The sequence below is a fragment of the Manduca sexta genome, chromosome 20 (assembly GCF_014839805.1).
Source record: "Manduca sexta isolate Smith_Timp_Sample1 chromosome 20, JHU_Msex_v1.0, whole genome shotgun sequence".
Lineage (NCBI taxonomy): Eukaryota > Metazoa > Arthropoda > Insecta > Lepidoptera > Sphingidae > Manduca > Manduca sexta.
In genome coordinates, this window is record NC_051134.1 from 4,879,252 (window position 1) to 4,892,362 (window position 13,111).

The following is a 13,111-nucleotide window of genomic DNA, read 5'->3' on the forward strand; positions in this document are numbered from 1 at the left end:
AATCTAATTATTATAAGGATTTGCGTATTCAATTGCATATTCACGCTCTGTTCAAGGTAACTGTGGCTAAGGCTCCATATAACCCATTGACTGCCGGCTTCCCTTTCGTAATTTATGTAAAATCTAATTATTATAAGGATTTGAAGGCCGTATTTATCCATATTAGTACCTATATGTTTTATGACGGGTTCCTTTTCGTTATCGCCACTGTAAGGTAATATGATACTCTTAGATACACACAAAAACGCGCGCGCTCACACACACACACACACACTCACACACACACACACACACACACACACACACACACACACACACACGCGCACACACACACACACACACACACACACACACGCGCGCACACACACAGACACATACACACACACATTTTTATCACACAAAGGGTAGGGAAAGCAGCTACAATATATTGAACACATTTGTATTTTGCCACTTTAATGCTATTTATGTGTGCATTTAGTATTTTAAAAATATAATTAAACGTATTATAACTATTAGAATAGCACATTAAAATTATATAAGGTAAGGTATCTTAAGAAGCTCCAAATCTATGAGGATATCACAATAGGTGCCAACAAAGATGGCTTAGAAATAATTCATACAAAGTTATCAATAGAGGTCACTATAAATATTTATATTAAACTTGTAATATGTAAGTCTGCAATACATTTATAATACCTCATAATATTGATGATTAGTCTGAAAATTAAGACCTATATTAATATACTTTCTTTAAGTAGTAATTCAAAGGAATTTCAGTTTTATGTTCAATTATAGACTTATATGTTGTGCTAGAAAAAATCCTTATAATAGAGTATGTTATCCATATTTATCTATATTATTATTAACGTAAGATTACTCTGCACTTAATTGTTGGTTACAGTAGTTGAAATAAACTTAGGGAGATCGTCCCGGGCAAATATATATAATACTAGCTTTGCTTCGCCCGCGTGAATGACTTCTCCGGGATAAAAACCCGCTATATATTTTCCTAGGATAGAAAGTAGCCTATAACCATCCTAGGATCAATTATCTCCATACGACACTTCAAAAAATCGTTCAATACATTTTTAAGAAAATCGACAACACACAGACAGAAATGGCTCACTATTTTGGTCATTTTATTTTGGTCATAGTGGCTTCCACATAAAAGGTAGATATATGCTGTCGCGGACATTTATTTAGAACTATTTAAGACAAACAATCCTACGGTATATCATCTTTGTCTAACTCCAACGGTTTAAGCAGCATACGCCAAGATAGCAATTTCTTTCCGACTTATTTGATATGTATCGTTATATTATGACCAAATTTCACATAATCATTATAAATTTTAGCCTGTGCGTTATTCTGATGTATATCCAATATTACTGTAAAGGGTCTTCCAAATTCGTTGAGTATTTTTTTCGTGAAAGAGGAATAAATATACATACATCCATCATGGCAATATGAAATCCGCGACAGCATCGCTCAAAGAGAATTATAATATATATGGAGCATCGCTGTAAGATCTCACCGTGGGCGAAGACTGGGCATCAATGTCACTCTCGACCGCCATAATTATGCCAGTATATCACATTACGTTTAAGGTAATATAGGAAGGATGAAATTATTCAGGATTTGAAATTAAACTATTTTTCGTATTTTATCGCGGTTTTATTATTTTAGTATTCTCCCGACGTTTCGTAGACTTTGCAGCTTCCATGTTCACGGGGGGACTGAGGTGTTGTTCATCCGTAAAGTCAAAATTACAATATCTGCCTACATTTTACAATTATACAACTTTTTAATTTTTTTAGCTGTTGGTGGTCCGATCTACGCAGAATGAGCCACAGTGTCTTGAACTCATTCTGTATTTTCTTTGGTCTAAAGTATAGACAGTTTTCTGTAGGCGAAATTAGTACTCCTTCTGCTTACTTGTTTATGTTAAGAACATATAATATATTTTTATATAGATAATGGTTTATATAATCAGTCAAAAAATCACAAAATATACTCTGTAAAAAATATAGTGTGTATTTAAATGCTTGACTATTTATCAGGATAATTAGTTTAGACTTAAGTTAGTAATTCTATCGTAATGAAAACTATATTATAGTAATAATGGATTTTACGGAACTTTGTAAGATTTGCGTAAATTATATATTATTACGAATGATAAATATCGTTGTAGATTGTAAACTCTATGTAAATTAATTGTAGGCATTACAATGTGTGTATTTCGCATCCCCTTGATAAGACAGTAGAAACCGGTTATTACGACTCCGCTTATAGCGACGCATCGGTTATAACGACTAAATAGTAAGGTCTCTAAATAAATGCATATAAAAAGCGTATCGTTTATAACGACAATCGGAGATCGTCCAGATTTGGTGATCTCTTCGATGTCGCTATAACCGGTTTTCACTGTAGTTTTATATTATATGCAGGATGTTACAAACAGTGGTATAAAAAATAAATCGCACTGTAAAAAGTATGTTCGATTGACAAAAGAAAAGGATTTTTGTGTTGTAACAAATGTATGCGATATTGAAATTAGTAGATTATGAATAAATAGTAACAGTAATTCCAATTTCGTCGGTCCCCACGTTGCTGCAAAAATATAGTGTTAAATTTTCAATTATAAATGCGTAGTTAAGTATATTCTAAGATTTATCTATTGCCATATTATATTCAATGTGTATTAATGTCAGCAATGCGGCAGTTACGGTAGGTTGTAAGTTTTAATATTTTTTTACATTTATTTTGCAATAGTTTTCAGATTTAGTAACAATAGTTCGTAGCAACCTCTCCGCAGGTTCCAATTTATATTGACTTTAAAGTCATTATTACTAACGTTTTTGTAGCATTTTATTCCAATACTATACGCATATAATTTTTTATCCCCATATTTTTACTTTTATTTATAATGAACTTAAAAACTTACATCTTCTATTTACCTATTAGGGTATACATTTCATGTTTCTAGGACATCTGTTGCCGATATTGGATAATAAACATTAAATTGGGGAAATGGAATATGTTCAGATTATCAAGAAAATAAAATTAAGATAAAGAACATAGATTTTTTTTTACTCAAAGAAATAACTTTAAACACAATTAAATTATTTGATCGTACGTTTTGATCTATATTATAAAGTTTGCTTTGTAGAAAAAGGGTCAAAATATTACCTTTACTAGACGTAAAGGATTATAATATTGTAAGGCAATTTGGTAGTAATTATATGCTTAGTCCATAGGCATATGGATGTTACATGTAGTGCATGTATGTAGTTAGGCAAAATTATTTATGGTTATAATAGTGCTAAAATCATTATACAAGTATACAGGGTGTTGTTCAAAAGGCGTTCATTTGTTACTGTCAATATTTGTGATTGATTTTGTAAAAGTAAAAGATTTAACCATTTAATGTTAATTAGTTAATTATTTACCTTTTTAGTAATGTTGAGCAAGATCTTCCTTCTTTTATCATTAAAGGTCTGATCCTCCTTTTAAATAACACTCTGTATACTCCGGTGTATTTCTAATTCAAAAGAAAATAAGCCTTAAAGGCAATATTGTTTATTATGGTAATGGATTCAAAGGAATATCATTTTATGCTTTGTACAGAAAATTGGCTAAGCTCAATGCTGTATTTATTTTCATTTGTGACTGTAGTGGGTAATATGGTCTTATATGTTTTTTTAAATAAACAGTGCGTAGAAATTATCGTTTTTTATTTAAAAATACCGAAAAAATTATAATTTCTGGATTCGACATGGACTTGTTACGTATGCAGCGAAATGTATTATTTTTTCTAGAATAACATTTAGGGCCATTTAGTTTCAACTTAAATACTTACAGGATCTCCTCTTACACGCAGTTTCACAAACAATACTATGAAGACGTTCAGTGCGCCCGAACGCATAGTGTTGGCAATTTTATAGTTTTCTTAGGCTCTGTTTATCTGAAAGTCAACTAAGGTAAAAATATCTCAATATAAGCCAATCACAATGTCCTTTTGTCCACGCACGAAGGTTCTGATGCCGAAAACACTGAACAGATTTATGACAGCATTGCTCCGTACTTAGCTAAGTAACGTTTGTGAATACGGGGCAATACGGGGCTTAGTCAAACGTGGAAGCTAATTTTAGACTTTAAACTATTTGGAAACAGCTTATGTACTTTTACACAGCTGTCAGAAACTGAAAGAAGTTACGTCAAAATTATAAACGTGGCGAAGTATAAAAATAAAAAATGTGAAAAATTTATTGTTTAAACATGCAATGCGTGGCCTTGCTCGTCGTGATCAGTGCGGCGTCGTGTTCCAGAGTTAACTACTGCGGCTCCAAAATATGTGGACACATTAATGCACATACATTCTGTCAGTACCCTGTAAGTTGATACTTTGTTATGAACAGGACTAAGAAATAAGACAGGATAATTGTGTGGAAAACTATTGTCTTCTTCTTCTTTGTACTTAGGTCCAGTCAGTTCATTCTAGATATGCCGATAAATTCCATTGGAAATAGTGTCCATGGAAGGTCAGCGGAAACCGTTCCATGCTCTTTCTTAAGATAATTGGAAAATAATGATTTTCTATAATTTACCGGTAAATTGAAGATCTGTTTATTTTAGGAAGGTCCCAGCCCCAACTGCATGGGATACATAGAGGCTCCTATCACAAATGATGAGAAGGTGCGCCTGATAGCTCGGTTGAACAGGAGGCGCAGCGAGGCGGCGCGCGGGCGCCTGTCACGCAGGTTGCCACCAGCCGGCAATATGCTGAAGTTGGTATGATTAGCGATATCTCGTTCATGAAGTCAACAACATAGTTTTAAACCAGCCGTACTATACTTTTTCATACCCCAAAGAAATCTTAATTATAGTGTTTCTTTCACAAAGTAAATTTATTAAATTGGGTCCGCCCCGGGCAACAAAACCCACGATACGCCACTAAAGTGTTCATACTAATATTGTCCTTAATTTCGAGCTGGCTGTACTTTAACTGAAAGCGTATGTTCAAGTGACAAGATGGGAAGACTGAAACAAGCTCGGCGTAGTTTAAGTGCAATAGTTGCATCTCTGCTGTCTTATTTTGGGATAATATCGTGAACATATTTTACTATGTATGATAATTATTGTAGGCAGTCGTTTGGAAATAGCAATGCCTTCTATAGAACAATAATATGTATTTTTCGTATTTAAATTGTTGTAACTGTATTCCTAGAGCTCTTTTACGACTAAACTATGTAATATGTTTAGTTCTTTCCCTTTTTATTTTAATTTAAGGCCGTCGATGACGACATGTTTAGTTCTTTCCCTTTTTATTTTAATTTAAGGCCGTCGATGACATGCTATCGAATCCTTTTAAGTACATAATACAAACTAATAATTTTATCCTTTTTTCTTAAAGATTAATAGTATTTAGTTCGACAGCGCTGGGTGGAGGAACTAGCTCGCGAAGCACAACGTTGGCTGACCAGTGCCGACCCGTGAGCACGCCTGAGGAACGGGACATTTGTCGTGATCTCTGTAACGTATTTCACCTTTAAATCTAGTGACTTTTTCTAACTCGGGTTTAGAGGCGGCATTAGGGGTAGGCGAACCGGGCAGCCGCTCGGGGTCTTGCGCTTACGGGGCCTCCCACGATGGACATTTTTTAAGATCTTTCTGTCGAAGCTGTTAAAGATAAGGAGTTTTTGACTCCGCCCGGGCCTCGCGTCATCTTTTTGCTTTTGCAAAAGGCCTTAGTACAGTGCCTTAGGCAGCGACTGATTACAAGTTTACCATTATAAATATTTTATAGGTAGTTATTAGTTTCTATTACTTCTAGTCATCAGAATTATCATTTATATTGAGACCATTATCTATCAATTCTTCTCAGAACTATACCTATAATACAATTTGCTATCATAATCTTATAAAGAGGAAAAGTTTGTGTGAACGCGTTAAACTCAGGAACTACTAAAGCGATTTTGAATTATTTTTTCACTAATAGGAAGCATTACTCCCGAGTCCTATATCTCGGGATAATATGTATTACAGAAAACTTTTTCACGTTAGCGTAGCCTTGGGCAAAAGCTAATATTTCAAATACATATTGACGGTTGAGACGCTTATTAACAGCGGCAATTTTTACAATAAGTTTTATACATATTTAAAATTAGCACTTTTTCTGTTTCTTTTAAAACTAGTTAATTTTTTTGAAAAAATTACACTTTAATTAATTAGCCTTTCAACCATCAATTTCAACCGTCGACACAATACTCGATTAAACTGTTTCAGATTCAGTATCAGTAGGTCAGTGCGTGGCGTCGGTGGTGGGCGAGGCGCCCGGGCTCAGGGTCGAGTCTATGATAGATCTGTGGCATATGCAGGCCATGCTCTACAGAGGCAATGTTACCTCGTATATACCGTAAGTATTTTTTATTTTGCGATTAGCAAAACCTGATATAAAATTAATAAAGATTCCGGCCCTCACACCCATCACTACAACTCCTGTAAGCCAGGATCAATAGTGGCATGCATTTTATGACACCAAGCGGTGAAGCTCGGCGAGTCTCAGGGAAAACTAATATGTCACTATCAAATAGAATAATTAATCAAATAGAAAGATAGGGAGGAGTTGGAAAATATATTAATTGTCCACTTCCCTCCATAGCAATGCGGGTGACAAAATCATGATCATGAGGCGTTTGAACCTCAAGGATAGGGACGATATAAAATTGACAGAAAGTTAAGATATTTGTTTGTTGGAGATCATGGGATATGTAAAGGTAAGTATTAGTTGAAAAGAAGCTTTTGGACGGATTTTGCATGCGTTGATTAGAGGATTAAGGGTCGTTCCGGGATCCAGCGAGTGGTATTCCGCTACCAGCTTGTGTAGATCTAATAAGGTGTCGTCCATTAATCGTGATGATTTTAGTGACACAACCACCCCTCCTTCCTTGGTGATATGTGGTGAAATTTTCGAAAATCCTCCCCCCTTTACCCAAAATCACGTCTTTTTTTATTCAAAGGTCACGCGCCGCTTTTTGGTTTAGAAATCACGCGATCAATGATAAATAAATACATGTAATATCTCATTAATCTTCCCCCGCCTCCTTGTAATATTTCGTGAATTTATTTCCGAACCCCTCCCCCCTTTTCGAGCCTCACATGATTAATAAATGACTACGAAGCCGGCATAAGTCGTAAGATCATCGTCTTTTTATAAATACAATAATTAGAGTATTCTAAATTTGCCACCACTTGCATTCGAATTGACACGCCACATTACATAAAGTCGTTTTTTTCGATCTATCTCAAAAATTTACCAATCAGATAAATTTTTCTTTGACATATTTACAAATGACCTTTGATTGGCTCATTCCCGGAGTGAAGATTGAGATTTGGATCGTCTATTAAAAACGGCTGTAAATAGTGTATGGTACGTGTTTACCATACTCGTGAAGCTTTCAAATACAAATTTATAGTCATCTTTGGAGTTTCATATTGTCATTAAATCAAGAATCTTTAAGCTAGAGTTCTTATTCCCATAATAAACTACAAAATGCTCCAGACATTAAAGCATGTTTCCAAATTCTAGTGCCACGAACAAAGCGGCGTACTACGGCGATTTCGCACAAATGCTATGGGCGAAGACGTACATGGTGGGATGTGGCAGGAGCCGGTTCATGGTACGCTATTTTTAAAACGTTCATGCATCAGATAATCTGTGACACAGCGCAGTATAATTGGCTTAGAAACTCTTATACTAAAGGTCGTGGGTTCATTACCAGAGGAGATTCAACCTTCTTCCGTGGTTAGGGTCATGTGTGAATGTGATATTTGGATTTATTTCTTGCATTTATATACTGTTGAGATGGGCTGATCATTTACGTCACAACTACCCAAAATATCAGTGACATTACTTAATACATCAAAATTTGAATTTCCAAACACTGTATGGTAAAGTACTTCACTCGCAACCCTACGACGTTATATATAGACATGTATATATTAGAATAGACCTAGTATTTAAAATTTTAATGCAACATGAAATTATTCTGTAGCATTAGTGTTCATGTCATTGTCAGAAGTTCTTTACATCCAGGTTTTTATTCAGGCCCCCTGGCGCGGACGACTCCGCAGCACGGAGCGTCTGGTGTGTAATTTCGCCCCTCGCGGACCTCCCGCCGCGCATGCGCTGTGGACACCGGGCCCCGCGGCCGCCGCCTGCGAGACCAGATCACTTCCTGATCCCCTGCTGACCGCATTGTGCACATATCGTTCGTATTATTTTCATGTTACCTTGACGTACCAGACAGGGTGGCTGTGGTTGTGTGTTATTTGCTAGTTATAGATAGAAGTACAGTAGAAACCGGTTAAAACGATACATCGGTTATAACGAATAAAAGACGATGTCCCGGTAAAAACAATTTTGATGAAATATTATCGTTTTGTAACGACTATCGAATATAGCGTCAAGATTAGATGTTTCCTCCTATGTCGTTGTTACCAGTTTTGCCTGTATATTCAATATTACGATTAGTTGCGGCATAATATTTTAAAATTGTTATTGTAAAAAGTAACAGTAATTGTTTAAAATTTATTCTAGTTTAAAATTATTAGAACAGTATATTTAGTAGCTTCTGTTATACCGACATTTAAGTCTTCTTGTTGCGAAGGAACATACACCACAAAAGAAAATAATAAAGAAACGCATGATACATTAATTTCAGAACCAGAATTTATGAATAATTATGAGGTAGACAATACAATGACAATAGAAGAGTACGTTACGCTAAATACAGTTCTAGAAATAGAAGCAAACGAGTCATTAAACTTTCACGGGAGTATGGACGAGATATTTTTAACAAAAATGGCGATGTTAGCAATGAGCAACGTGGTAATTGGTACAGAACGTAACAATTACATACAGAAAAGAGATGTTGCGGATATAGTCTTACTTGAAGATGCAAAAGCTGATTTATACAAAATTGCATACGTCACAGAATTGCATAACGTGACCCTTGCTACCCTACCATCAGTAAAAGATAAATCACGTAAACGAACGAAGAAAATTAGTCTCATTGGCAGACCGAAAACATATAATATGGAAGATTTGAACGTCATCAAATATGAAAGTAAGTGAATAACGTATATTATTGAAAGAATACATGCAGAATTAAACATAAATATATGTTCCAGATGTTCATAAGATGATAGAAGAAGCACCGATAACCGAGAAGGACTTGTATACTGATTACGAATTTAAAGAAGTTGATGACGTGACCGACACAACGTCTATCGAAGCTAAGATTCCTTTGGTTACTGGTAGAAATCCCTTCTCAGTAAAATTGTTTAGTGGCAAACGACTTGATATAAACCAGATATTAAAATTTCAGGAGACAATGAAAGTAATGTTAAGGAAATGGAAATACGTACCACCACTACGGTAATGTCAGAAAACGATACATTGGTTGTGAAAAGACTAAAAAATGCAATGTTGAATAACACATTGATGTACACGAATAATGAAACTAACGTTATTGATAATATTGAAGATTTTCTTAATGATTGTAAGTTTCAGAAGTACGGATGTAAATGAAAAGGATACTAGTTTTTAAGGCTTTCAATCAAGATTTACTAGACAAAGATTAAGATATTTGTAGTAGTGCATTTTGTTTTAGCAGCATTAAAAAATATATAAAAAATTTGTCAAAATACCTTTAGATTATTCGAAAACTATATAGTGATGTAACTCCAGAATCCTTAGAAGAAGTAATCACATTTGCCAATACAGTCGTGAGAAAGTAAATTGTAGTTCAAATCGAGATTTAACAGATAGTTATCTTAATATAATTCATTTTTAAGAAGTTTTTTTCATCATGACTTATATTGCAGAATGTATAAACATCTACGTATATTACTGTCTTCCCGTACTTTTTTTTGTTATTATTTGAATGACGAGACGAGCTTGCCTTTCGCCTGATAGTAAGAGATACATCCGCCCATAGACAGAAGAAACATCACCATTCACCACCTTGAATTACAAAGTATTGTTTGGTATTCCACTGCACTCGCCATCCTGAGACATGAGATGTTAAGTCTTATTATGTCCAGTAGTTACATTGGCTACAATGCCCTTCAAACCGGAATATAATAGTGACTAAACACTGCTGCTTGATGGTAGAAATAGAAATTGCGGTGGTACCTACCTAGGCGGACTCTCATATATGAGAGTCCTACCACCTGTTCCACATTCTATCACAATTCTAGGTCGTGTTTAATTGTATAATTATTTTCCAGCCGAGACTGTTCGTGCGCTACAAGACGCGTTAGACCGCATGGAGCGGACCTTGGGCCCTACTCCACAAGGACAAGGGAAGGTTACTAATCTTGACCTCTATCTAGACTTTCTTATGTTAATTGCGTTGTTTTTCTCCTTTAGTTTGAAAAGTGAATATTTTAAAGAATGTTGTTGCATAAAGTTGTATTGTGATTTTTGACGTATGAATTCAAAATTGCCTTAAAATAAATTTGATGATTAACTCAAGTAATCTATACTAGTATATAAATCTGAAGAGTTTTTTTTTAACGCGCTAATCTCAGCAACTGCTAAAGCGATTTTGATATTTATTTCACTAATAAGAAGCCACATAATTCCTGAATGCTATAGGCTACTTTTTCCCGATAAATATTTGTCACGAAATAACTTTTAAGGCGTGCGAAGTCATAGCCAAAAGTTAGTTTTATACATCGGAATCAATGGAGATGATCAAAATTACTACAAAACACAATATAAGTGGTAAAAAGTACGTGCATTACAGGTGCGTCGAGATCTCCGAGATATAACCGAAGAATTGGAATCTGATGAAAACTCAAATTACAAACAAACTGACAGCCCACCAGAAGTGAAAAGCAATAAAACTAACGATAGAGGACCAATGATGAACATGGTCCTCAAATACATGCCTTATTTGAAACACTATGAGAAAGAGATATTGGGAAACGGCGCGGGCTGTGCGACCCCCGGCCTTTTAGTGCTAACTTTATTTTTTGTGTAGTGTTTAGGTCTATTGTTTATATTTTGGAATTGTATTGGCGAATGTAAATAAAAGTTGAAATTCATGATGGTTTTCATTTTTGTTCCTATTTAGTTCCCCAGAATGTTCTGTAGAGTGTAGTTAATAAAAATACAACACGCTTCTATTTCCGAAGGGGTAGGCAGTAGAGCAACCAGGACACCCGCTCTTTCGTGTGTTCCTATCGTCATATCGGAGAGAGATCGATAAGTTAAAAGCTAGCGAAATATGTCAAAATAATCCCTTACAGCGGCTTATCACCTTTACTATTCTTTTCATTCTGACACTCTTTCAGGGAAGAGGTAGGTCCAGAAACTGGTTAGGAATTGCGTTAATTAAATCACTCCCGTTGATTCGTTCATTTGGTGCTGTAGGATCTAGATATGCTTCCCTAAATTGAAACTTATTTCAAGAGAGAGGCTGTATTGTTATAGGTTTCATTTAAAATATATATATACTATCAGCCCTGTATTATATACTGTCCCATTGTTGGGCATGGGCCTCCTCTACTACTGAGAGGGATTAGGCCTTAGTCCACCACGCTAGCCTAGTGCGGATTGGTAGACTTCTCACACCCTCGAAAATTCCTATAGAGAATTTCTCAGGTATGCAGGTTTCCTCACGATATTTTCCTTCACTGTTAAAGCAAGCGATAATTCACAAAGATTAAACAAATATTTTTTTTTGAAAAGTCACAGGTGTGTGTTCTTGGATTTTGAACCTGCGGACATTCGTCTCGGCAGTCCGTTCCACAACCAACTAGGTTATCGCCGCTTCTTAAAGATGAATGATTATTTTCGTAAGTCGAAATCTACTCTACTTCTCAAGTTAATAATATATGTTCGTTGTCACATTGATTGTACTTTTTATGTATTGTGTTTTTCATTATCGAGGTCATATAATAAATACCACTGTCTTCGGAAAGCATGTCACAATATTTAAACTGTCACCCAAATTGAAGAATAGTTGAATAGAGTATCTATTGATGTCAATCACGTACGTGACCGTATTACTGTTTATTGTGCTTTACATTGAACCCTTCAAATTACTGAAATTTAGGGCACCACCGTTATCGGAATAAAGCATATTCAGATTATCTTTTTTCGTAATTTATTTTTATAGGTTTGTGATAACCCTATATATGTTTAATGTGATTTTTAAATGAAATGTTTTTTGTTATTTTAGTGGCGAAAGGTCCGTATAACCCGATGACTGCCGGCTTCCCTTTCGTTATTTATGTAAAATCTAATTATTATAAGGATTTGAAGACCGTATTTATGCATATTAGTACCTATATGTTGTGACGGGGTCCCTTTCGGAAAATGTCACCTTACGCCAGTGTTCTTTACTAATTCATATTTATTAAGAATTGTCTACCCATTACTCATATGTAGATCTTATTTGTAATATAGCAGGAACGTATTCTTTGTGAAGTCGATATGTCTTTTACAAATTAGAAAACAAAATTTTCGCAATTTAAGATTTATTTGCGTTTGTTTATTTATTTTTTATATCCCAATGTTGGGTACAATACACGCATCACGCACGTTGTTTATTTAAAATGTAATAATATTTAATTACGATTTTATATCATTTATACTTAGTTAGCTGACCACGGGTGGAGATTTAACTCATAATAAAGTCTAGGTTACAGACATGCCAAGGCTATAACTGAAATTCAAGGCCAAATAATGGCAGCCAGGTGACCTCCTAGACGTGGCTAAAAACTTAAGTATAATATGAAGGTATTTAATTTAATTTCATGACGTTTCAATTATAATATTTCAAGAAACTGCAATTATTACATAATATAAGTTGCTTTATTTTACGCAAAAGTAAAAAAATAAAATACCCAAAAAAAATCTTAAACAATTGAACAACTGTTTATCTAGTCATTAGCCACTTGCAGTTTTCTTCAAGAGCGTCATTCAAAACACGCAAACATTTTGTCTTCAAGTCTTCCTTCCTTTATTATAATTGTTGTGGGATTTACAGTACACATTGCATGTTTATTAGGACGTGTGAAACATTTTAAAGTAATT

At 34.8% G+C, this 13,111-nt stretch overlaps 1 protein-coding gene across 1 annotated transcript; it reads left to right on the plus strand.

Moving 5' to 3' along the window:
- Positions 1-4,195: 4,195 nt before the first annotated feature.
- On the plus strand, positions 4,196-11,091 carry LOC115445730. Its single transcript, XM_037440771.1, has 11 exons — positions 4,196-4,392; positions 4,636-4,787; positions 5,414-5,532; positions 6,286-6,415; positions 7,589-7,679; positions 8,108-8,270; positions 8,724-9,128; positions 9,193-9,318; positions 9,390-9,563; positions 10,294-10,373; positions 10,815-11,091. Exons 1-11 carry the CDS (start codon positions 4,279-4,281, stop codon positions 11,049-11,051), a joined length of 1,791 nt encoding a protein of 596 aa, XP_037296668.1. The 5' UTR covers positions 4,196-4,278; the 3' UTR covers positions 11,052-11,091.
- The last annotated feature ends 2,020 nt before the right edge of the window (positions 11,092-13,111 follow it).

What these genes read in the sequence shown, in the direction of transcription:
- LOC115445730 (XM_037440771.1), top strand. Translation starts at nt 4,279, where the DNA reads ATGCAATGCGTGGCCTTGCTCGTCGTGATCAGTGCGGCGTCGTGTTCC. An exon ending in GGACATTTGTCGTGATCTCT is followed by an intron (nt 5,533 to 6,285) that starts GTAACGTATTTC and finishes AAACTGTTTCAG; the next exon opens with ATTCAGTATCAGTAGGTCAG. An exon ending in TGAAGATTTTCTTAATGATT is followed by an intron (nt 9,564 to 10,293) that starts GTAAGTTTCAGA and finishes ATTATTTTCCAG; the next exon opens with CCGAGACTGTTCGTGCGCTA.